Source organism: Muntiacus reevesi, chromosome 10 (genome assembly GCF_963930625.1).
Source record: "Muntiacus reevesi chromosome 10, mMunRee1.1, whole genome shotgun sequence".
Taxonomy (NCBI): Eukaryota; Metazoa; Chordata; class Mammalia; order Artiodactyla; family Cervidae; genus Muntiacus; species Muntiacus reevesi.
In genome coordinates, this window is record NC_089258.1 from 36,726,741 (window position 1) to 36,751,816 (window position 25,076).

Here is a 25,076-nt window from a genome sequence, read left to right on the forward strand (position 1 = left end):
ATGCTGTGGACACACATGGAGAAAAGGGTTGCTACTCTGGGCTTGTGGGACCCAAGAAGGCTTCCTGGAGGAGGTGGCGTATGCTAAACCCTGTTGATGAGAGAAGGCAGCTGGGTGAAGGGTCATGAGGAACGAGACAGCATGGGGAACTCAACAGCACTCAGGAAGGTTGGAGCCTCTAGCGGGGAGCATGGGGATGTGATGTGAAAGAGAAGCAGGACTAGATCACCCAGGGTGTGTCCTGATGAGAAATTCGGGCTTTACCTTCTTGGCAACAGGCAAGAGGAGCGATGGAGGGGTCTAGATCAGATTTGGTAACCTCAAAGCATCCATCCGCTCCAGCTGCACATAGAAGGTGACCCCGAGGGCAGGGGATTAGAGAGGCAGGAAGCAAGTCTAAGAGGCTGGTTGGCCAATAGTGTGGAGGCATAGCTGCAAGGTGTGGGTACACGCCCTGCTCATCACGTGAAGGCTCTCAGCCTAACTCAGGGAGGACCATCAGGCAGACCAACCTAGGTCTTTGCATAAAGCTCTAACTGGGGTCTTGCCTGGAAACCTTTGGGAGGACAGGTTAAAAGCAGAAAACCTCTTCCCAAGCAGAAGAGAGGGCAGAAAACAACCTGTTGGCTGGGGATGGGGAGGTAGAAAGACCTCGGGACTCGTTCGGGTCCAGAATGAAGACAAATGGGCAGTGGGTTCCCGAGAACACACCCCTTCTCTGGAAGACTTGCCTCTCCATCAGGGCCCGTGCAGGCCTGCCAGGCGGGAGCGGCGCCTTTGTGCCTGTGCTGGCTGTGCTCCCGTTGCCATGGCAATGGGGCCATAAGTCATGTCTGTCGCTGCTGCACGGAGGCGCTGTGATTTATGCCTGCCTGGCTGGGCTTGTAAACTTTTTTTTTTTATGTGCAAAATCCGTCACAGCAAGGGAGGGCGGTGTGTCTCTGGCTCACTCCGGAGGTGCGGGCTGCTGTCAGACCCGCCTGTGACGCTTCTCCTGGTCCCAGAGACAAGCTACCAGACCTGTACAGCCCAGCAGGGCCCTGCAGAGCTCTGGACGCTATTGAGGAGGGTGCCAAAAGCCTGAGGCTGATGCTCTCCTCTGGGGCCAGGGGGCTGCCCCATTTCTGAGACCAAATCTTCCTGTTGTCTCCCCTAAGTCGATGCAGGCCTGCTTTTGTCTGCATGCTTCAACTTCTGGTCTAATAACTTGCACTATACCCCAGCCTCTTTAGAACCGGGTCTCTAGAAGAGGCTGGGGTAGAACGCAAGTTATTAGTGAATGTGGATTTGAAATCATACCTCCTCAGCCTCAATGTTCTCATCTGTTCAGTGGGGCTAATATAACCATCTAAAGGAGAGTTGCTCAAGCTTGTTGCTGCTCAGTCATCAAGTCGGATCCGACTCTTTGCAACCCCACGGACCGCAGGATGCCAGGCTCCCCTGTCCTTCACCCTCTCCCGGAGTTTGCTCATTCATATCCATTGAGTCGGCGACTTTGGCACTACTGAAATTTGGGGTTGGATAGTTGACTCATTGGAAAAGACCCTGATGCTGGGAGGGATTGGGGGCAGGAGGAGAAGGGGACGACAGAGGATGAGATGGCTAGATGGCATCACCGACTCGAAGGGCATGAGTTTGAGTAGACTCCGGCAGTTTGTGATGGACAGGGAGGCCTGGCGTGCTGCGATTCATGGGGTCGCAACGCGTCGGACACGACTGAGTGACTGAACTAACTAACTAACTAACTAATCCTTTGTTAGAGGGGCTGTCCTGCGCATGACAAGACGTTTATCAACTTTCCGGGGCTCTACCCACTGGATGTCTGTAGCACCTTCCCAGCTGTGGCCATCAGACACCTTCGCACAGAGACTGTCAAAAGTCCCCTGCTGAGGGGACACGATCACCCCCTTTAAGGCCCATTTTACAGATGAGGAAAGTGAGGCTTTCCCCTTGGACCGCAGTTTTCCTGGGCGGCCACAACCTCTCCCCAGAGACCAGGGCCCCGTGGGACATGTGGACTCACAGATTCCCTGTCATGCCTTCCAGAGGCTGCGCTCACCCTGCTGGACTGGGCCGCTCACAGATGCCTCATCCACCCCCCAGCACCTGTGCGCCCATGCGCAAATGGAGATCCACGTCACACGTCCTGCCAGGCCCTCCCACTTCAGGGTGTTTACGCCATTCTTGTTTTACAGAGGACGGTGGAAGGGCTGGACGGCGCCTGGAAGGGAGGAGGAGGGAGGGACACACGGCAGAGCCGTAGCCCTGCTTGAGGAACCCTGTGCCGAGGGGTCTCCCATGGCCTGCAAGACTGGCTGGGCCGGCCACTCGTGCTTCCCTGTAAACCATACTCTTCCATTTCTTATTCCTTTTTTTTTCACTTTACTTTCCACTTTCTTGGTACAATATATACACCATAAAGGGCATCCCAGGCGGTGCTAATGGAAAAGAACCTGCCTGCAGGAGACGCAGAAAACACATATTCGATCCCTGGGTCAGGAAGATCTCCCGGAGGCGGGCATGGCAACCCACCCCAGTATTCTTGCCTAGAAAATCCCATGGACAGAGGAGCCTGGAAGGCTATAGTCCACAGGGTCGCAAAGAGTTGGATACGACTAAAGTGACTTAGCCTGCGCATACCCGCCTATAGCATAAAACTGACTCTCCGTTTTTAAGCACATAGATCAGGGACATGCAGCAGTCATGTGGTTGTACAACCATCACCACTCCCCATCTCCAGAACGTTTTATCCTGCAAAGCGGAAATTCTGCACCCAATAGACAGGAAAGCCCAGCCCCACCTCCCCGTCCCTGCCACAGACGTTCTACTTTCTGTCTCTGTGATTCTTGACTAGTCTAAGTGCCTCACACAAGTAGAACTGTACAGTATGTGTCTTTCTGTGACTGGCTTATTTTACTTAGTGTAATGTCCTCAAGGTTCATCCCTATTGGATGAATGGATGGATGGATTGATGGATGTGAGCTTCACTCACATGTCAGAATCCACGTCCTGTTTAAGGCCAAATAATATCACACTGAATGTGTACACCACATTTTGCTTATTGTGAATGATGAACAGGACTTCCCTGGAGGTCCAGTGGCTAATAATCTGCTTTGCGATGCAGGGACACCAGTTGGATCCGTGGCCCAGGAAGATCCTACATGCCACAGGGCACAGCCACTGAAGCCCACACACCCGAGAGTCTGCACTCCACAACAAGAGGAGCCAGCGAAATGAGAAGCCTGTGCACTGTAACTAGAGAAGCCTCCACTCGCCGCCACTAAAGACCGTGTGAAACAATTTAGACCCAGCATAGGCAAAATAAATAAATACATATTTTTAAAAATAGACACTTGGTTGCTTCTACATTTTGTTAACAGTTATTGTGAATAACACTGCTATGCACTTCTTATTCCTTTTTGAAGTAATTTTGAGCCACACTGCAACAACCATCCTCATGCACTTACTGAGTACTTACTGAATGCAAAGCATTAAGAAGGGAAAGCGGAATTTACAAATGGCATGAATCACCATCCCTTCTGAAGGGCAAGAGTTTATAAAGAGCCTAATAAGAAATTCCTACAGTGGATTAAGTCAGGGCTAATTTTAATTATAAACGTAATATTATAATGACAATAATTGCCACTATTTTGGTTCCAAACACAGCACGCATCAACTCACTGATTCTCAGCAGCAATCCTACAGGGAAGGTGCAGTTCACTCTACTTTGCAAAGGTGGGCATGGAGGCAGAAGGAGGCCTGATAACTTGCCCCCGCTTCCTCCCCAGATGGTCAGTGGCTAAAATGGAATCTGAACACTAGAGCAAATGCTCTAAGGATTGAGCTGCTGGGCTGAGTTGAAGAGTTTCAAAGGGCTGAGTGGCCACAGGGGTTCTCCTTTCTCTCACCACTTTTCCTCTTCGCTACTTTGTCTCCTCCTCTGCCAGTTCCAAGCAATCCTAGAGCTCAACTCATCCAGGATGTGTTCCCTCTCTGGAATATGCAAGCATGCCCATCCCATCCCAACCCTGCACCCCTGCGCTTTCTGCATCATCAGGGGGGTAGAAGGTAGAGCTCAGTGGCCAGGTGGACTGAGGAATCAGCCAGCAGGATAGTAGCCAACTTCCCGCCTCATCCCAGAGGGCCTGTATGAGGCCCCGGGAACCCAGGTCCTCCTTCTCTGCTCTCTGGGTTAACACGGGCAGCCTCTGAGCCTCACTGGGCTAACAAGGTGTTACCTGAAGGGGGTCTCAAGGAATGTTGGTTCTGAGCCTGCATCATTAATAGTTGCACAGTGTTGGGGAGAGTGGTGTGCAAGCTTCACTTCCTAAAGATTCATGATGCTCATTAATATATTAACATCCCTTGGAAAAGCTTCCACCAAGGAAATCAATACAGCAACTTCCTTTATCATAGGATTTCTCAAACCTTTCAAATTAGAGAAACCTCTTTTTTATGGTTACATTTAGTAACTCTAAACTATGGGTGTTATTTGGAACCACTCTGAGACAATATGGATTTTTATAATACGATACAATGAATACTGTGAGGCAGGAAGTTTTGATGAGGTTGTTTGGTACCAAGGATATTTCCATGTAAGGGGATTGAGTGATGCTTGAAGACTGCCTAAGGATTTCTTTCTTTTTGGGCAATTTATTGGTAAATGGCAACCCACTCCTGCATTCTTGCCTGGAGAGTCCCATGGACAGAGGAGCCTGGTGGGCTGCAGTCTATGCAGTCTCAAAGAGTCAGACATGACTTAGTGACTAAGAAACAATAATCAATAATATCTTCGTGACTGTGCCAACATAACCACATCAGATTGGAGCATCAAAATGTTCCATATCCTTCCTCTGAGCCATTTATTTGCCTAGAAGTAGGAATACAGAGATGCTTAAGATTAAATTCTTAACCTCCAGGAAGACACAGATTACCAGCAGAGAGCAAAATGGGGGCACCCTTCTACAACTGACCACATGCGAGGGCAATGTGGTGGTGGTGGTTTACTCGCTAAGTCGTGTCCGACTCTTGTGACCGCATGGACTATAGCCCTCCAGGCTCCTCTGTCCATGGGATTCTCCAGGCAAGAATACCTGAGTGGGTTGCCATTTCCTTCTCCAGGGGATCTTCCCAACTCAGGAATTGAACCCGGGTCTCCTGCACTGCAGGCAGATTCTTTACTGACTGAGCTACGAGGGCAATGCACTGTCCTGTAATTAAAGATGAAACACTAGCAGCATGGACACGGCAATGAGGGAGTGATGATTCTGGCGGATGGAAGGACAGAATGTTCCAGAAAGGCTGCTCGGAGGAGGTAACCCTTCTGCAAGACACTGATGAGTGAGAAGTAGTGTGCTAGGCACACAGGGGACATTTCAGGAAGAAGGATGACACTTGCAAAGGCTAGGAGATACGAAAGCGTGTTTTGCATTTTGAAGACGTGGCAGATGGGAGTATGGTGGCAAGTGAGATCCCGGAAGGCATGACAGCCAGAATCGGTGCCAGGAGGGGATGGGGACCTGGTGAAATGGTTTGGACTTTGACCCTGAGGCTGTGTGGGCAGGTGGTGTGGCTCTGAATGGTTCCAGCAGAAGAGAGGCATGGCCTTACCTGTGTTTGGGTTGGATTGAGCGTGTACAGAGCGGCATGCAGCAGGGAGGCAGTGAATCTCTTTAGGAGAGTCTGAGCCTAGAGTTCATGCTGGATCGCTTTCATTTGTTCCCCTCCCTGCCCCCTCGGCTCACCCATACCCAGCTTGGGGGCTCAAGGAGGTGGCTTTGATGGACCACCTCAATGGGCTCCCTTGAATGGGTTCCCCTTGGGTCAGCAAGTGAGAGACACCAGCAGAGAGCAAAATGGGGGCACCCATTTTGTGGTGCGGTTGGAGGTGGCTGAGCGAGGTTGGGACAGTCATCCCTCTGACTTCTCTCCTGTCTGTGTCCCTGACTACAGGTCACAGCTCCCCTTAGGCAGCGCTCTCTAGGGCATTCCCTCTCTATGAGCTGGTCACCTACCCCTCACCCAGGATCACTACCCCCAGCCACAGGGTACTGAATATCCGCTTTCTAGAACTTCCCCCAACTTTCTGCAAAGCCCCGTGTGAAAGCTTTCACACTTGAGCAAACTGGATGCTTCCTGCTGGGGCCCTTGATATTGGTTTCCTTGGTGAGGGGAAAAAAAAGGAATTAACCCTCATATCCAGATCAATTCATGACTCACTGAGATATCCAATGATCCTTCTAATCAGCCTGCATGGTGTGTGTGTGTGGGGGGGGGGGGGGGGGGGGGCGGGTGTGTACCATGGCAGATTGGCATTTATCTGGCAGAGTAAGATACACTAACAGGAAGCAAGTGGTCCTACCTAGCCCTGATAAGTGGGTCTTAGAAGGCAAAACGTTTGCTCAGCTTAGCTTATTTTGGTGATGACTACCCGGAGTTGCCGCCTGCAGAATCTAAAGTCTGAACTGCTTAGGTGAGACAACAGCAGGGATTTCTAAGGGAACAAGATGACCACACACCTGGACACCAAGAGATGCCTACAGGGAGAGATGTGCTGTAGCAATTTAGAACCATCCACGTGGTGGCTGGGGGGGTGGGGAGAAAAATCACTCGGAAGGTCACACCCAGTTGTGAGCTTATAATTGTTTAAACCTGTCTTTGAAACTCTAAGAAACAGTTCAAGGCTTCTGTGATATGAGTGGCTTATTTACAGCTTAAATTAGAGCATTCCATTTTTAATACAAGTGACAATGGTAGTGCCAGACAGAATCTAGGAAGTACCTACACGGAAGCCTCAACTCTGCCTCGAGCAGAGAAATCTATTTCAGGAAACTTACTGGCACCAAGATGAGAGTATCCAAATATACCCCCTGAGATAACAGATAGACAGATAAAAACAGAGAGATGGAGTAAGACGGCCCGGCTTCTAATTCATCTTCGATAGCTCTGTCCACTTGACTGTCTCTCTCCTGCATCTTGGCAACCAGCAAAATCTCTCTTCATTTCACAGGCAGAAACAATCATCATGTCGTCAGACACAAAAGCAGAAGGCCCTCTAAATACCATCAAGTTCAGAGACGCTTAATAGCTGACCCGTCTGTCACCACTCCCATCTGCTGAAGTCAGGCCTCATGAGTCAACCCTAACAATCTCCCCAGCTGAGTCAGTCTGTAGCATCAGAAATCTTCCAAGCCTAACATCCGAGGCAGCCCCAGCCCATTGGTCTGAGTTGGCACCTAAGAGGTCTTCTCTAATGTAGTCCAACCTCTCAGGCAGATGGATGCACCGAAGCCCAGGGAGGATTTTGAAGACAGGGATTGGAGTTGCTGTTTGGCTTATGGTCCCCGACCCCACTCCATGCTCATCTCTCTGCTTTGTGATTCTGTTCCCTCCTCGTAGATGACTAAGCCAGAGGCCAGCTCCTAACTCATGCCAGGCCAATAAGATACCTTCTCTAGAATTCTTCAAACTGCAGCTCAAGGAAGAGCAGCATTCACTCTTTGGTGGTAAGAACATGAGAGCCTTAGAAACTCACGGTTATCACAACCCAATCATGGGAGTGGGAGTGGGGAGGAACGAAGCCATCATGGAATGATGCAGAGAGGAAAGACAGAATCTTGATTCCATGTAATTCACTCAACTCCCCTCATCCCTCCGGCCAAGCTGATCTTTCACCCTTCACATGGCAGCCTTCCAACACAGTTGCCATTAAGCTAATTTGAATTAGGTTTCTTTCTCCGGGAGCCAAAAACATCTGACTAATAAAGAGCAGGAAGGCTTTCCATGCAGCATGGGGGAAGGGGGGCAACATGGTGGCCTGCTGGATCGAGTCAAGGGATCAGAAGCTTTGTGTTCAAACTCCAACTCACTCTCTTACCAGTGGTTCTACTTAAGATCTTAGAACATCAGCTTCTTAATCTGCAAAGTGGGGGAAGGGGGGAATAAAAATAGCCTTGACTTTAGAAGATGACTGCAAAGATCACATATAAGATGCTATATGAAAGCCTCTGCCCAGTCAAGTGAGGCCAAAATGCTACTTATGCATGTCTTCAGTGTGGAATCAGGACTGAAACCCAGGCATCTTGACTCTCAGCCCAGCCAGCTTGCCCTCCCCCCCCCAAAAAAAAAAATCATACTTTTATGTGTCTTTTTCCCTTCTTTCTCTCTCCACTAAAGATCTGTGGTCCCATTTTAACATCAGAAGTCCCATTTGAAAAGTGTTTAACTTCTAATGCAGATATAACAAGTCGTTTCTCAGTTTCACTGTATCTGCAAAGCCTCCTATAATTCAACATCAAATATTTATTATTACATTTATTAAACTTTTAATAATTTAGCATCTCCTGCATGTAAGAGAGAAGCTTAGCTAACTGGTTCCCCTTTATCCAACCTGGGTCACTTCAATATTTATATTCCAAAGTCTCCATTTGAGTTTCATTTAGCAGAGGCTGCGCCGTGGGCCGTCCACCCCAGCTGACAGTCGACGTCTGCTCCATCCTCCCCAGTGGCAAAGACTAACAGAAATCCGGGGCCCGATGGTGTTTGAGGAGATTTACCGAGGCTGGGCAGAAACACACCCTAATAGACTTCACTTTTATTATGATCACTAAACTAAAATGGGGGAAAATATATGACTCTAGGCTCACTGGCTGAGTGACAGCCAGCGAGGCTGGGAAGAGATGCGGGTAGAGGGCAGATCCATTTGGTGTGGAGTGTGAAGCTCTTTATGTTGATGCTTCTCAGAGGAGCTTCATACTCCGAAAGATGGGAGGTAGGAGGTGGTACAGGGCAAATTCCAACGTCCAAATCCCATGAGTCCATCTGTGAGTGCTAAACAGATGCCCTATTGCCCCCAAAGTCTCCACTGACCCCGTTTAATATTTCACTTTCCACTTGAATGGAACAGACTTCCACATGCACTCAGCAGATTCAATGGTGGACAAAGATGAGGCCAGGTGGTCCAATGCATGGATCCCTCAGTCTCACAGGGAACCCGCTGCATCAACAGCCTGGCGGTGCACGAGTCTGATGCGGACCCAGAAATCCGCGCTTGTGGCGGTGGCTCTGAGTGTGTCTGTGCTCAGTCGTGTCCAACTCGTTGCAACTCATGTCTCCTCTGTCCACGGGATTTCCCCGGCAAGAGTACTGGAGTGGGCTGCTATTTCCTCCTCCAGGGGATCTTAGCCAACATTTACTGAGCACTCACCCTACAACTTGAGTTCAAATTCTGATTCTGCCACACACTGCCTGTAACCTGTTGGGTAAATGATTTAAACTTCTTGTGCCTCGGTTTCCTCCTCTATAAATGGTAGTAACTCCATCATTGAGTCATTGTGGCGAAATCAGAACTAATGCACCTAAAGTTTAGACAGGACCTGATCCAAAATAAATGCTTAACACATGTGAGCCATGATTATTTATGATTGTGGTGCTAAGAGTTTAAGTGTGTTATCTCATTCAATTGGCAAAAACACCCAAAGACACAATAGCAATTATCATTCCCATTTGCAGTTAGGAAACCGCGGCTCACAAAGCATAAATACACTGCCCGAGGTCAGCTGCTAAGTGGTGGAGATGGAATCAGAACTCAGGGAGCTTGATTCCAGAGCCTTCACTATTCCCTCTGCCCAAGTCTCCCTTCTTCCGTGTTTCAAGCAGGTAAGTGAGCTACCTATTCAAGTTCTTGTGCCCTTTGGGAAAAGAATGTCTACATGAGTAACTGGTGTGAAGGGAAAAGTCTCAGCACCCACTCACCTGGGTGCTGAGACTGTCTAACAAGGGCTGCAGAAGCCCACCCCTGTTTCAGCATCTCCCTGGGAAGGGAAGCATGGTTCTTGGATGCCTACCATGCAGACACACACACACATATACACACACATCATTTGCAAAATCTGTTGAAGTTGTAAGGAAGGTAAAGGCAGGAAATGTGAATTCCGCTTCTTGAGTATCTTTATCCATTATCGGCCATAGTACATACACGAGGAGACTGAGGCACAGAGAGGTTATACAACTTGTCCACAGTCACACAGCCAGTAAGTGGCAGAACCAGGACTGTCTGAAGACTCTGAGTCAAGACTCCATGCTCCTCCTCTCTGGACCTGAGGAGAGGGCACTTGGGGTATCAGACCACACAAGGCCTGCATCAAGGGCTCTGCTCACCCGAGGCTCTGCTGCCCCGGGCCTTCCTATCCTGGTGTCCCCCAGACACCACCAGCCCTGGGGGAGCCTCATCGCTGCCCACCCCCCACACCCTGCTGCCCCGCCGCTCTGATCCCTCGCCTCTGCTGCCTTCGGTGACCAAGAGGAAAGCAGGGGCCCTTCTGCGTCTGCTTTCAGGCCACAAACTACATCTTTCATCAGCTTAACCCAACTGGGTCAGATGATCACTTCCTATGTGTACTGTAATGCTGTCTAGAACTTCCCGCCCATGGAACACCAGTTACACATTAGGGTGTTGTACTAGTTACTCTATGCACATTACGTGAGCCTAACAACAGTCCTCTGAGGGAAACGCACAGTCTCTACCTTCTAGATTCAGACATGGAAGTTGGAAGAGGTGAACTGACTTGACCCAGGAAGTTCAGGGAGCAATTCTGGTGTCAAGATTCATATCCAAATCTGCAGGATTCCGAGAAACACTCACTTTCCCACACCCACTTCTCTTTCTGGTCTTTACATTTCCAGAGCCAGCCCAGTGTCTAGCACACAGGGAAGAATCTAAACTGCTTTTGCTGAGGATTTCACCTTAGAATGGATGTCCCATGTTTCTAGAACACACTGTACCTGACCAGGTGTACCATACCAACCCCAGAGGAGCACCTGCTGGGGCCCTGGAGAGGTAGATACTCTCTCCTTTCCCATAAAGGAGGCTGAGCACTGAAACATTGATGCTTTCGAATTGTGGCGTTGGAGAAGACTCTTGGGAGTCCCTTGGATGGCAAGGAGATCGAACCAGCCAATCCTAAAGGAAATCAACTCTGAATACTCACTGGAAGGACTGATGCTGAAGCCGAAGCGCCAATACTTTGGCCACCTGATGCTAGGAAAGAGTGAGGACAAGAGGAGAAGGGGGCTACAGAGGATGAGATAGTTGGGTGGCATCACCGACTCAATGGACATGAGTTTGAGTGAACTCCAGGAGATAGTGAAGGATAGGGGAGCCGGGTGTGCTGCAGTTCATGGGGTCACAAAGAGTCAGACACGACTTAGCAACTGAACAACAGCAAGTGCCCCCAGAATCTCTGCCGGCTGTCTGAGCCAGGCACCCAGAGCTGAGGAAAGAGGAGGAGAGGGAGAAGGCAGAGTGAGGTTCTGTGCCTTCTCTTCTCACTGCATCCTCTGCCACATGCCCCTTGGCACTACCTGCCAGACACAGTGACCTGGAGCCTGGAAGCTCCCACATCAGGCAAGACCCCATCTCCTGTCTACAGATCTGTGGGTTTTGCCTTTTTCATTGTTTTTGTTCAGCATCCATTTGCTGCCTGTCCTGACTCCCCTCATCCTACCTGCAATCTCAATCCACATGGTAAGGGTCCCCCATCCTTGCTGGTTTGAGAGTGGGTCAGTGACCCGGGTGTGGCTAATTTTAGTCATTTATTTGAAATATTAATGTTGATGTTAGTTGCTTAGTCATGTCCGACTCTTTGTGACTACATGGACTGTACCCGCCAGGCTCCTCTGTCCATGGAATTCTCCAGGCAAGAATACTGGAGTGGGTTGCCATTCCCTTCTCCAGGGGATCTTCCCAACCCAGGGATTGAATCTGGGTCTCCTGCATTGCAACCAGATTCTTTACCATCTAAGCCATCAGGGAAGCCTAAATGTTGCTAAGTGCAACAAACAGAAGCATCATAGCCTAGAGGCGAGGAGCATGGAGTCATGAATCAGATCGTCAGCACTCAAATCCTGGTTCTGCCACTTCTTGGCTGTGTGACTACGGGCAAGTTACATAGCCTCTCTGTGCCTCAGCTTCCTCATCTAGTTAATGAGGGTAAAGATGAAGTGAGCTCATGCCAGCAAATAGTTGGTCTAGTGCCACACAAAGGGAGCTCTCAGCACTGCCACTCAGCGCCGGGACTTTCGCTTAAATCACAGGGAGACAGGGCATCTCTCCGCTCTGTCAATGCCCGACTGAGGCTGTAAGCCTGGAGTTGTTGGTGAGAGTGCGCCTGGCAACAGTGTTAGTGCAGAGGAAGACAGAGATGAGGGGCGGAGAGAGACAGAAACGCTGAGTCCCAGCAACATCATACAGCCTATAAGTCCTGCGGGACTCAAAGCCGTCGCCACCCTGGAATTTTCAAGTGTTTCCATCCTTCGTTTTTTATGGAAGCCAGATGAGCCTGAACTTGCTTTGCTGCCAGGATGCAAAGGTCAGCGGACACTAGAACCACCTGAGGAGTAGTTAAACCAGATCACTGCTTAAACAAGATTACAGGGCCCACCTCCAAAACATCTGATTCAGGTCTTGATTGATGTATGCATTTCCTATGGCTGCTGGAACAAATCATCACAAATCAGGATGGCTTAAAACTACCAGAACTCTGAAATCAGTATCACTAGGCCAAAGCCAAGGTCTTGGCAAGGCTGCACCACGCCCCCACGCCCGGCCCCCGTGAGGTCCTGGAGGAGAAGATGCCCTGGGCCTCTCCCAGCTCCTGGCAGCCCCTGGCCCCCGTGAGGTCCCGGAGAAGATGCCCTGGGCCTCTCCCAGCTCCTGGCGGCCCCCGGCCCCCGTGAGGTCCTGGAGAAGATGCCCTGGGCCTCTCCCAGCTCCTGGCGGCCCCCGGCCCCCGTGAGGTCCTGGAGGAGAAGATGCCCTGGGCCTCTCCCAGCTCCTGGCGGCTCCCAGCACTCCCTGCTGCGGTCGTGTCATTCCAGTCCCAGACTCCCTCTTCACGTTGCCATCTCCTCTGTATGAGTTACATTTCCTTCCACTTCCCTCCTATAAGGGCACTTGTAATGGTATTTGAGGCCCATCCAGATAATCCAGGATAATCAACCTTCTTTAAGATTCTTAACTAAATCCCATCTGCAAAGACCATTTCTTTTTCCCAAATAAGGGAACATTTACAGGTTCTAGGGATTAGAAACTGATCCCGTCGAGAGTCACTGCCAGTCTGCCACAGATGGAGTCAGAGAACCTGCCTTTCTAACAAGTTGGCAGGTGATGCTGAGGATACTGGTCCAGGGACCACACTCTGAGAACCAGTGGCCCAGTGACATCCTGCTAAGACTTGGTAGTTTGACTCAGAGGCCCTCTCCTCCATGAAGTGTTTCCTTTAACTCCCCGGTGAGCTAAACCACCTCTTTCCTTTGGGTCCTTTCTATGCCCTGAAATTTTCCTCTAACTTCTTCAACAGTCACAAAGTAGAACATGTCTTGTTTGCAGTTTTGTCCCATTTAATGCACCCAGATCTCTGTCTTAACATTTCTGTATCTTCCATACTTAGCCTGGCACGTGGTGAGTGAAAGTGAAGGTGTTAGTCACTCAATCATGCCTGACTTTATAACTCCATGGACTGTAGACTGTCAGGATCCTCTGTCCATAGGATTCTCCAGGCAAGAATACTGGAGTGGGTAGCCATTCCCTTCTCCAGGGGATCTTCCCAATCCAGGGATCCAACCCAGGTCTCCGGCATTACAGGTGGATTCTTAACTGTCTGAGCCACCTAGGAAGCCCAGAAACATCTAGCAGGTCTCCCCATCAGGGAATCAAACCCTGGCCTCCCACACGACAGAAGGGGATGCTCACCACTATACTAATGAGGTGGCACAGGTAGGTGTTAAATAAATTTTTAGTGATTGAAAAAAATTTTTTTTTTTTAGTGCTTGGAATTGAGAGGTCAAAAGAACAAGGATCTCTTCGAAATTCTATCGAGAACCAATTCAATGTGAAAATTGTCACCAAGTGAGCGATGCTGGCTTGCATTCTAATGTCCCATTATTCTTTCAGTGTTGTACGGGAATTAACAGTATTTCACCATTTCATTTTCATTGACTTGAGATCATAGAAAAATCACTGAGGGGCTCCAAAAGCTGGCCTTTGTGGATGATTATTATTCCAACCATAATAGCAACTCTTGTGTCTCTCTTCTAAGAAGAATCAGCTCTCGGTGAAACTATGAAGAAGGCCCACTGTGTAGCAATACGTGTTGTTTGTCATGCTTCTCTCGCCATGAGTATCTTTTATTTCATCTCTCAAATCAAGTTTCTTATTCAGCGCTCCCCACTGCACCACGCAATCCCTGAAAGCCTAGGTGGCCCTTATTCATCACTGTATTCCTATGGCGCCTGGCACAGCGCCTGGCACTGATAAGGTTTTCAGAATTGAAAGGAAATCTGCACGCAAGTTAAGTCGAGTTCGCTTCTCCACCTTTGTAGCTGACATCATTAGTGTCTCGAATGCTAAAACTCTCATTCCCAGCAGCTTCCTGCTGGAACAGGCCGGAGAATGGGCACTGTCCAGGAGAGAGATCTTTTCTTTGGCCCTTCAACCCTTCAGACTTGAAAGCCATCCCTCCCACCTTAAATTCCACACAGCCGGATCCTGTGCACAATTCAAGGTTAGCTGCCAACGATTCTCTCCTGCACATCCTTTTCTAATTCCTTTGGTCAGGAATTTTTCCTTCATTTCCAATCCCAAGGCACTCTGTGTACACAACTTCAATTATTCTGCAAATACCCCATATCCATAAAGCCACGGGACCTATCATACTAAACAAGATTTTAGATATTCATTTAGATATTCATTTAACTCTTCCTCAAGTCCCATGACAAAGGGGTTAATGCAAGTTCTCAATACCAAGACCTTATTGATTTTAAGATGCACCATAGATTAGATGAAGCCTTTCAACAAAAGAGAAAGAATTAAAAAGAGAATAGGAATACACTATACTATGCCACAATAACAACAAACACAAGACCTAATGCTTCTAGAGAGTTCACCATGTGCCAAACTCAGTGCTTTACAAGGATGGTGAATGCAAGATTCTTGCTCCTTGGAAGGAAAGCTATGACAACCTTAGGCAGTGTATTAAAAAGCAGAGACATCACTTTGCCAACAAAGGTCCATATAATCAAAGCTATGGCTTTCCCAGAAGTCATGTACAGATGTGAGACTTGGACCATAAAGAAGGCTGAGTGCCGAAGAATTGATGCTTTCGACCTGTGGTGTTGGAGCAGACTCTTGAGAGTCCCTTGGACAGCAAGTAGATCAAAGCAGCCAGTCCTAAAAGAAATAACCCTGAATGTTCTTTGGAAGGACTGATGTTGAAGGTGAGACTCCAATACTCTGGCCATCTGATGCAAAGAGCCGACTCACTGCAAAAGACCCTGATGCTGGGAAAGATTGAGGGCAGGAGGAGAAGGGGACGACAGAGGATGAGATGGTTGGATGGCATCACTGACTCAATGATCATGAGTTTGAGCAAACTCTGGGAGGTGGTGAAGGACAGAGAAGCCTGGCATGCTGCTGTCCATGGGGTTCGCAAAGAGTCAGACACAACTGAGCAACTGAACAACAACATGCCTTTAAATTCTCACCACTCTCTTATCCAGCACAGATCGTCTTCTATCTGTGTTATCCACAGGGTCACCAGAGCTTCAGATAAGCTCTTGCAGCAAGCAAGTGGTAGACCTGGGACTGGAACTCAGGCAGTTCAATTGGGCTCTACAGCCTATGCTTTTTGAAGAATGAACTACCTTACATAACAGGCTTTATGTTTAATCAAAATATGCCATACATAGAGAAAAATGTGCAAATTATATCTATACAGATAGATGAAATTTTACAGAATGAAAACACCCATATAACCACCACCCAGATCAAGAGATCAAATATTACCAGCATACTTCCCTTAAATCACTATGCCCTCCATCACCCCAAGGTAATCCCTATTTTATTTCTAATATCATAGTTTAGTCTTTACTGTTTTTGATCTTTATTTAACCATACATATTCATTTGTGTCTGGCTTCTGTAATTCAGCCTTATATTTGTGAAATTCATCAGTGGTTATGTGTGTAAGGGTTGTATTCCTTAATATTCAGCATTAATAATATTGCATTGTTTGTTTTATCTATTTTTGTTGTTGTTGCTATTGACAGGTATCTGCATTTTCCCCCTAGCTTTTTTAGCAGTACAAATGAATACTACTATTACTATTCTTGAATGTATTATTTGTGGTCTTCTCAGGTGATTCTAGTGGTAAAGAACCAGGCTGCCAATGCAGGAGATGTAAGAGACGCAGGTTCAATCCCTGGGTTGGGAAGATCCCCTGGAAGAGGGCAAGGCAACCCACTCCAGTATTCTTGTCTGGAGAATCCCATGGACAGAGGAGCCTGGAGGGCTACAGTCCACAGGATCGCAAAGAGCCAGACAGAACTGAAGCGCCATAGCACGTGCATACACACACACACACACACACACACACACACACACATCTATAGGATAAGCAGATGCTCAGCTTTAATAGATACAGTCCTGTAGATTTACATGGTGGTCACACTAACTTACATCCCCAGTATAAAAGTATGGGAGTTCCAGTTTTTCTATATCCTTACCAACATTTGTCATCATCAATTTTTTTTGCATTTAGACACCCAGATGAGTTGAGCCTCTACTTTTTGAGCCTAACTTGCTCTGTCTCTCCCAGTGTGAGATTCCATAAATTCATGTCTGCCCATAAATTCATATCTGTCCATAAATTCCATAAATTCACATAAATTCAACTCTGTCATGGATTTAAAACCAAAACAAAAACAAAAATCAAATAGGAAAGCAGCTTTAAATTTTCCCTCCCAATCCTATCCAAATGCTTATCTTGTCCTTCCTTGCTCTGCTTTTTTCCTTTAATCTCACAGTTGTGATTCTGTGGCATATTATTGGCTATCTATAATTATGATCTATTATTTATTAATTTCTAACATAGCATATGACTGAAACTTATTAATTCTTTAAACGCCTATGATATGCTTGCTTGGGCAATGTTGTGTCAAACAAGGTTTATTAGTGAAGCTTGGAAAACTCAACCTACAGAGCACAGATTCTTTTAAGTGGTGCTGATTACAATCTTTCATCCACCCTTGCAATGAAACTGATGGCACATGAGAAAAAGATGAAGGTAAGACTTAAAAGGCTGTCTGCAGTTGCAAGCCACCCAGACAAGACATGTGGGCACCCCAAACAAGATAATAATTTAGTGACCTAATCAAACCAACATTCTTCGAATATTTGAAGTATATTGTGAACATTCTTCAAAGGGTTGAGAAGGAGGACCCAAAACTGCAAAACAGCATCCTTTCTCCCATCCTGAACAATTCTGATCTGGTCCCAACTTGACGCAGGCACACCCTCCGTGTAACCAGGCACAGTGTTCTTAGCAGTTCAGAAACACCTAACTGCTATCGGTTCATGCCCTTTAAAGCTTTCACCCCCTGCACCTTACTACACTATTCCTTTCAATTACATATAAAATTTTTCCTGAAATAAATTCGAGTCTATACTTCTCTCAATTTTGTTTTAGTATTTCCAAAGAGGTTTTAAAGTCCTTGGAAGTTGATATTCTGGTCCTCTCCATGTCTGGCTTGCTGTTGAATGTAATAATTCAAATTGAAGGAGAAAAGGCAACTAAATTATCCTACAGACCATGGTCACTCTCAGCAGTATGACACAACACGCAAACTTCCTGACTCTGCCTTCCCCACCATGACCAGTTTCTACTTGAACTCTGTTGTCAGAAGAATTGAATGCATCTAAAATTGATAAGCAGCAGTTAGAACTGGACATGGAACAACAGACTGGTTCCAAATAGGAAAAGGAGTACATCAAGGCTGTATATTGTCACCCTGCTTATTTAACTTATATGCAGAGTACATCATGAGAAATGCTGGGCTGGAAGAAGCACACGCTGGGATCAAGATTGCCAGGAGAAATATCAATAACCTCAGATATGCAGATGACACCACCCTCATGGCAGAAAGTGAAGAGGAACTAAAAAGCCTCTTGATGAAAGTGAAAGAGGAGAGTGAAAAAGTTGGCTTAAAGCTCAACATTCAGAAAACTAAGATCGTGGCATCTGGTCCCATCACCTCATGGGAAATAGATGGGGAAACAGTGTCAGACTTTATTTTGAGGGACTCCAAAATCACTGCAGATGGTGATTGCAGCCATGAAATTAAAAGATGCTTACTCCTTGGAAGGAAAGTTATGACCAACCTAGATAGCATATTAAAAAGCAGAGACATTACTTTGCCAACAAAGGTCCATCTAGTCAAGGCTATGGTTTTTCCAGTGGTCATGTATGGATGTGAAAGTTGGACTGTGAAGAAAGCTGAATGCCGAAAAATTGATGCTTTTGAATTATGGTGTTGGAGAAGACTCTTGAGAGTCCCTTGGACTGCAAGGAGATCCAACCAGTCCATCCTAAAGGAGATCAGTCTTGGGTGTTCACTGGAAGGATTGATGTTGAAGCTGAAGGTCCAATACTTTGGCCACCTGATGTGAAGAGCTGACTCACTGGAAAAGACCGTGATGCTGGGAAAGACTGAGGATAGAAGAAGAAGGGGACGACAGAGGATAAGATGGTTAGATGGCATCATGGACTCAATGGACATGAGTCTGAGCAAACTTGGTGAGATAGTGAAGTACAGGAAAGCCTGGCGTGCTGCAATCCATTGGCTCATAGAGTCGGACATGATTGAACAAGAACAACAGTTTCAATGAAAGAGTTAAGAATATGGGTTCAGGAGGGGGAGAGATGGTAGGCTGAAGTTTGGCTTCACCACTTCCTAGGGAAGGTATCACCTATATACCTCAGACTTTAAATTTGTAAAATAAAAATAATATAGCATCATTTTGGGGGCTGATGTAGGAATATAATGAGATAATGCTAGTAAAGGGTTTAGGAATGATCAGTGGAGATGCATTATTATTATAACTATATACTGTGAGATAGGCACTATTACTATCCTCATTTTGCAAAGAGATGGAAAGTTAGCAAGTTGAATTTGATCAGGGTCATATAGCTCATCCATGGTAGAGAAGGGATTCCAAGTCAGACTTGGTCAACTCCAGAATGAGTGTTGAACCATCAGCCAGTCTGACATCTATAGCTTCAGCGAAACTACAAATTCAACGTCAACAGTACAGAACTCTGAGGAAGTCTGGTAGAGACCTTTCAGTTGATTTGAGACAAGGTCACAAGGCCTCTTCAAGAAGAATCTTTCAACCAGATGCTCTTTTCTCCATTTTTAAAATATGTAATACTGAGTAACCTTAGCACTGAAGGTTTACTGAAGACTTACTGATGCTTTACTGAAGTTACCCTGACCTCAACTCTAACAAAAATGGAAACCATGATAATTTGCCATGAATCAATTTGTATGTACATGAAACCATCTTAGTTTTTAGTAATTATCACTTCATTTTCTAAGTGTTATCCCTTTAATTTTCTATGTTTTAAAAATTACTTCTTTGGAGAAACACCAATAAAAAATGATGTTGTGTCCATCCCTTCATGAAAGGCTGAGAAGGTGAGTCTCCATATCAAGATGCCGTAGACATCGATAGCATCTTAACTGAAAAGACAGCTGTGCAGTGGTAGAATAACAACCACTGGAAGTACGGGGCCATGCCTCCACATTCCAGTTCAGGAGCTCATAAACTGTGTACAAACAAGTTCCAAAAGCAAAGTCAGAATCCATTTTTTGCAACATTTAAATGCTAGAATTCTTCAACTAATCGAATCAGGAGTCTGGGGGGGGGGGGGGATAATAACTTGCACTAGAAAGCTCCAGAATAGTGCTAGATTCAAATCTAAGATCACATGTATAATTAAATCAATAAACATTTAGTAGATGTCTAATATGGACTGGGAATGAAAAAGCTAAATAAGTTATTTTCTTTGACCTTGAGGGATTCACTACATAATAGCACAGAATGTTATGTAAGCAACTAATTAGAACACAGTAGAGTAAGTCTATAATGAAATTAACTACAAGGTACAAAATGTGGAAAGAAAGATGTAGCCTCCATCGTTATATGAGTAAAGAGCAAATTCATCTGACCTGGACATTTCTATCCTATTGATTAGCCCAAGGTCTGTTTCTAGCATCAGAGTCAAAAGAGAAAGCACTTCATCTTCCAATATTTTACCTTCACGACTTTTCAATATACTATTAAGTAATGGTCTTTTATAAGAGAAGACCATTAAAGATCCCAGAATGAGCTAGATAATGTGTTAACCTCTTTCATGTTTTATATAAGCCCCAAAGGAAAGTAATGATGTTGAAATACAAAGGCACCAAGGCCCACCATGGAGGTCAATTTCGGGAGAGCGGAGCATGGCATACTGGATATGCTTCTTATATACCAACTGGGCAGCTGCCTGCTTTAACGACACGAAGAGCACTTCTCCACAGAAGTTCTGGGATCCTGAAAGCGAGGGCCTCCCAGGGCTCTAAGAAGCCCGGGGTACGGGCGCTGGCGATGACCTCCCTACCTGACATCTGCGGGGTCCTCTGTGACGAGCACATCAGTCTTGCAGCTGGCCAGTGGGTTGATGGACAGCTCCACAGGCGGGACCACGAAGCTCTTGCTGACAGGAAGCCAGAGTCCTTGGCCCAAGCTGAAAGTAGACCTGCAATGTAAGAGTTTCCATTGGGGGACTCCCTGGGAAGCAGAGAAAAAAACAGGAAAAGGGGGCCCCTCCTCCCACTCCTTCTAGAACCTTCTATAACTTCCCCACCCAACGGAGTCGCCTGCATGCTTCAAGGCTTGATGTTGGCCAACTTCACCCAGACATGGATGGTCATTTTCTCCGTTAATCATTTAGCTCATGCATTACTCTACATTGCTAGTCATGTTTTCCTGAGTTTAGGCCCTGATTCCTAATTAGCAGTGGGCTTTGTGAAGATAGGGACTATTTCAGCTCTGTTTTCCCAAGCAGGCCTGATAGCCAGCAGAAGGACCTAAAGCGACTGCTAAGCTGGCAGGGGCAGTCTGCACAAAGGTGAAGAGTATGGACTCTGAATCAATTTCAACCAAAATTTGATTCCCAGTTCTGCCACTTAATTTGCTGTATGTCTTCATCAGTTTAAGTATTGAAGTTTTCACACAAGATTTCATGGTAGCAGCAGGAAGAGATTCTATGGCTAGAGAATATTTTTAAACCACTGGACTAGATAATCAGTAATGTCTCCTCCAGTTCAAGTATCTGAATCTATTAAGTCTAGATGCCAGACGAATGGAAATCAGATTCCCATAGCAACCTGGACCATTGCATCTGAGAAATGCACAGGTTCAATTAACTAAGGATGTATAACCACACCTCCCCATCAGACGGTTCTCCAAGCCCCAGTATCATGCCCCAACAGAACTGTCAACTCACCTGAGGATCTTTTCAGGGGCTTGCTCCCCTGTCACCAGATCGTAGCCCCTCTCCAGTGTCGTGTATGGCCAGGGACTGTGGGAGAAAATTGAGAAAGGGAAAGAAAAAGATATAAGAGATGGTATTAGTTAGAAGCAGATGCGATTCATATGGGGACACTGCTGAAGAACAGGTACAAATTATCGAACTTTGCAGAGGTAATCACTGGGTAAGTCTATTTACATTATGCCAGTCTCCGTTTCACAGAAGGACTCAGCATTTCAAAGTCCTCTTTGTCCCTTTTGGAGTTTTTGCATAAAACATGTGATTCTTCTTCTATGAGTCCACTCAAGAGAGTGTTCTTTGATTACTTATGGTTTGGGAGGGTGAGCTACACTTGGCATTTGTTCTCTAGAAGATTCGTCATCGGTCAGGTACCTCTAACACTAAAATGGGATTCAGTGGGAAATAGGATTCACTTTCCAGGAACACAACCACTGCAAAGGACGCGTCCTCCATGGGGAGCAGTCGGGGACCCCCTCTGTCCCTGTCCTGCCTGACGTCCTTCGCTACTCACCCTTCACTCTGCCCCCAGTCACTGCGCACGCACAGGTGTCTGTGAACCGGGTCAGGGGCATAGCCTTCGTGACAGCTGCACTCTCCTGTAAGCCAAAAAGGAAAGGGTCTTGTGAAATACTGCCTGCGCCAAACAGTCTTCCTTCCTGGCGTCCTTGTTTTCTTGGAAAAAAGTGGGCTGCCTCATTTTAGCAAAGGCCATGGAATGAGAATGTTCTTAGCCCACCTGTCCCTGCGGTTAGCAGAGTTCATTCATTGTTCATGCACTCACTCACTCACTCAGCAAGCCCTGGTCACCCTCCCTGCCGAGCTCTCTGCTCAGCACTGGGGATGCAGAGGTCAAAGGTGCAACCCAGGTGCTGAAGGAGCTCATGACTTAATGAGACAGACAGTGAGCTGGTGGCTACACACGGACGTCCTGTTTTCAAATATTTAAATTATGATAAAGTACTCTTGTGCTAAAAGTGTAATCAGAAAACTGAATTCTCTCCGCCTGAATGAACAATTCACGTTCATTTATAAGCCCCAAATCAAATGCCACCTCTTCCAAATATAATACCTCTGATTTCCTTTTGTGGGAAAATTGTTTCCATCTACCATCTCCAGACTTCATTTTGTTTTGTTGGTGGTGGTCTTATTGGTTTTACTTGCCTCTTTCCCCTCCCCTCATTTTCCTTCTTGCCCCCTTCCCTTCCATCTACCGAACCATCCATCTATCCAATGTATCCATGTGTTCTCATTTTCTGGCCACGGCTTACATGTGATTGGACACATCCTCACTAGCATCCGAGGCTGCCTTAAGTGTAGTTTCTCATGGGCCAAGTTCATTCTGGGTGCACATGTCCTGTTTCCTGAAGCATCTCCAGAGTTCATTTCTGGAAGAGCCCTGCCTTCCTGCTACTATCGGTCTTGCTTCACTGCTCACGCCTTAAGGTTGGGGGGAAATTTTTGATTCAATCAGTTGTTAGATTTTCCCAAGACGTAGTTGTAGAATGTTCCCAGATGCTTTACCAAAAATAGATTCTATTAAAAAAAAGCTTGTGAAATACTGTACCCTTCCTTAGAGCCAGTCAAGTATGACTGCAGTTCTTCAGTTCTACAGTCATTCTGGTTGGCTTGACCCAAGTATTTTCAAATCATGTTTCATGGAAAGATCTAGCTTAATGTAGGAGATTCAGATTTAGAAACTTTTAGAGTTTAACGTTCCTTAAGACATTTTATTTTAAAATCTCCTTAATAATTAAAAAAATGAAGACTAAACACTCAGATATTACATGCTAGAACTGAGGACACAGGAGAACTCTGTCGCATTAAGTCTGGTTGCCAGGTAAATGGATTTTATGCAGTCCTCATTTAAAAAAAATTCTCCTATCATCATTGTTTCATTGAATAGGATCCTGGGACTGAGAGACGAGGTGCTAACAAGCTCATGCTTTTTACAGCTTCGAGTCTCATGAATCAGTTTTCTCAGCCTTGTGCCATCAAAACAAAACACAGCAGTGAATGCGATGCCAGGGTAACACAGGTTCTAAAACTATCACCCATTAACTCCTTTTAAAAAAATGTTTGTATTCATCAAATAGCCTTATAGTTTGCCCTGATTCATTATCAATGATAGGCATTTGACCTTATACAAAGTATTCTGAGTGTTACCACTTTCATTTGTTTTATATATTCCAATGCTGCTAGTCTTTGTATACTCAGCCTCTGCAAGTACCTGGCAAACAGCCAGGGCTTAATAAATGTTGGTTAAACTAAAAGGGTAGTAAGACTCAATGTGGAGAAAAGAATAGGTCAGAGGGAGTACTCAAAATGTTCAGAACAAGATTGTTGAAATACAAAGGGAGAAAGAGAAACAGAAAGAGAGAGAGGAGACAGAGAGAGATCGATGTACCTTTCGTCTCCTCTGGATACCTAGTAAATAAGAGGGGGCTGCTTGCAGGCAGGGAAGCTCTCTGTAATTCTCCCCTCCAATAACATCCCCAAGGGTCTCCCACTGAATGCCAGCGCTGCAAATACATGCAACCTAATGGATTGACTGTTGCCAGAGGTAAGGAAAATGGAGGGAAAGAGCAGAGATCCTTGAGATTTGGATCAGAATAATCGACCCGAGGGGGCGGGGTAGGAGTCACTAATGATGTGTTAAAATGCAACAGTCCCTTCATGAAATATTCACCACTTTAAGCACGTCTAATATTAAAGATTAAAAGTCCCGGGATTTGTCCTCGAGACTCCCAGGCCTGATTTATGATCTGCCACAAGCCACAGGCTTTGTGATTCATAACAGGAGAGGTAAAGTGGTTACCTCTGGCACGGGGACGGGAAGTTGGGCAGGGGTGAGCCAGGAGCTTGGTGGGGCAGGGGGCTCTTCTCCGTGGAAGGACTGAGGTTCCTGTCTCTCCTATCAGTGATTCGGGGCAGGGTGCAGGTCATTTGTCCTCCTCGTCTCTCGTTTTGGGAATATTAGTGAGAATGAGAAATCTATACAGAAAAAAGGGCACTGCTATATTTTTCTCTTTCTCTCGTGTGTGCTTACTAGGCAAGTTTCTCCTGCCTTGGAATGGGTCATTAATTACTGCCGCTCGTTACACAACAAATGTGTATTTTGCAAATGAGAAGTATCCACCCTGGAGGCTGCCTGGAGAACAGGAAGTGAGGGAGGGGGAAAAGTAGGAGTACTGGAGACACACAGGCTCGGGTTCCAATCCTCACTTTCTCTCTCCCCGGATGTATGGTCTTGGGGAAGCAGTCGCTTCACCATCTGGGTCTCAGCTGTCTCAACGACATAGTGAGAATGCCAGTTCAGCCGATCGTTCAGAGCTGATGCAAGTGGAAACTGAAGGAGGGACGTGTACAACTCATGGCTCAGGCAGACGTGAGTAGATGCTCAATAAATTCATTCCCTCCTCTTTCCCTTCCCAGAGGGCAACTAGCTTCTGATGGATGCTTGCACATTAGCTGTAGGGATACTGGATAGGTACCCTCCTCCATGCTGGGACTGTTTCCTCGTCTGCAAAATGGAAGCTTGGAATAGATGTTCATCATTTCTGGGCACCAGAGAGAACCAGTCATTTTATACTGCCTTTCCAAATTGCTCACCTCTAGCTTTCTGGAAACTCCTTGTTTTAACCTTAAC

The 25,076-nt window shown here is 46.5% G+C and overlaps 1 protein-coding gene across 1 annotated transcript in view; it reads right to left on the reverse strand.

Moving 5' to 3' along the window:
• The window catches only part of ASTN2 (astrotactin 2), a 984,610-nt gene that overhangs the window by 496,563 nt on the left and 462,971 nt on the right, over positions 1–25,076 (reverse strand). Inside the window, exons 8-10 of the mRNA XM_065946624.1 lie at positions 21,942–22,026; positions 21,386–21,460; positions 20,498–20,635 (exon numbers count right to left, since the gene is read on the reverse strand). Coding sequence (XP_065802696.1) covers positions 20,498–20,635; positions 21,386–21,460; positions 21,942–22,026 — 298 coding nt within the window. The remainder of the gene's footprint in view (positions 1–20,497; positions 20,636–21,385; positions 21,461–21,941; positions 22,027–25,076) is intronic.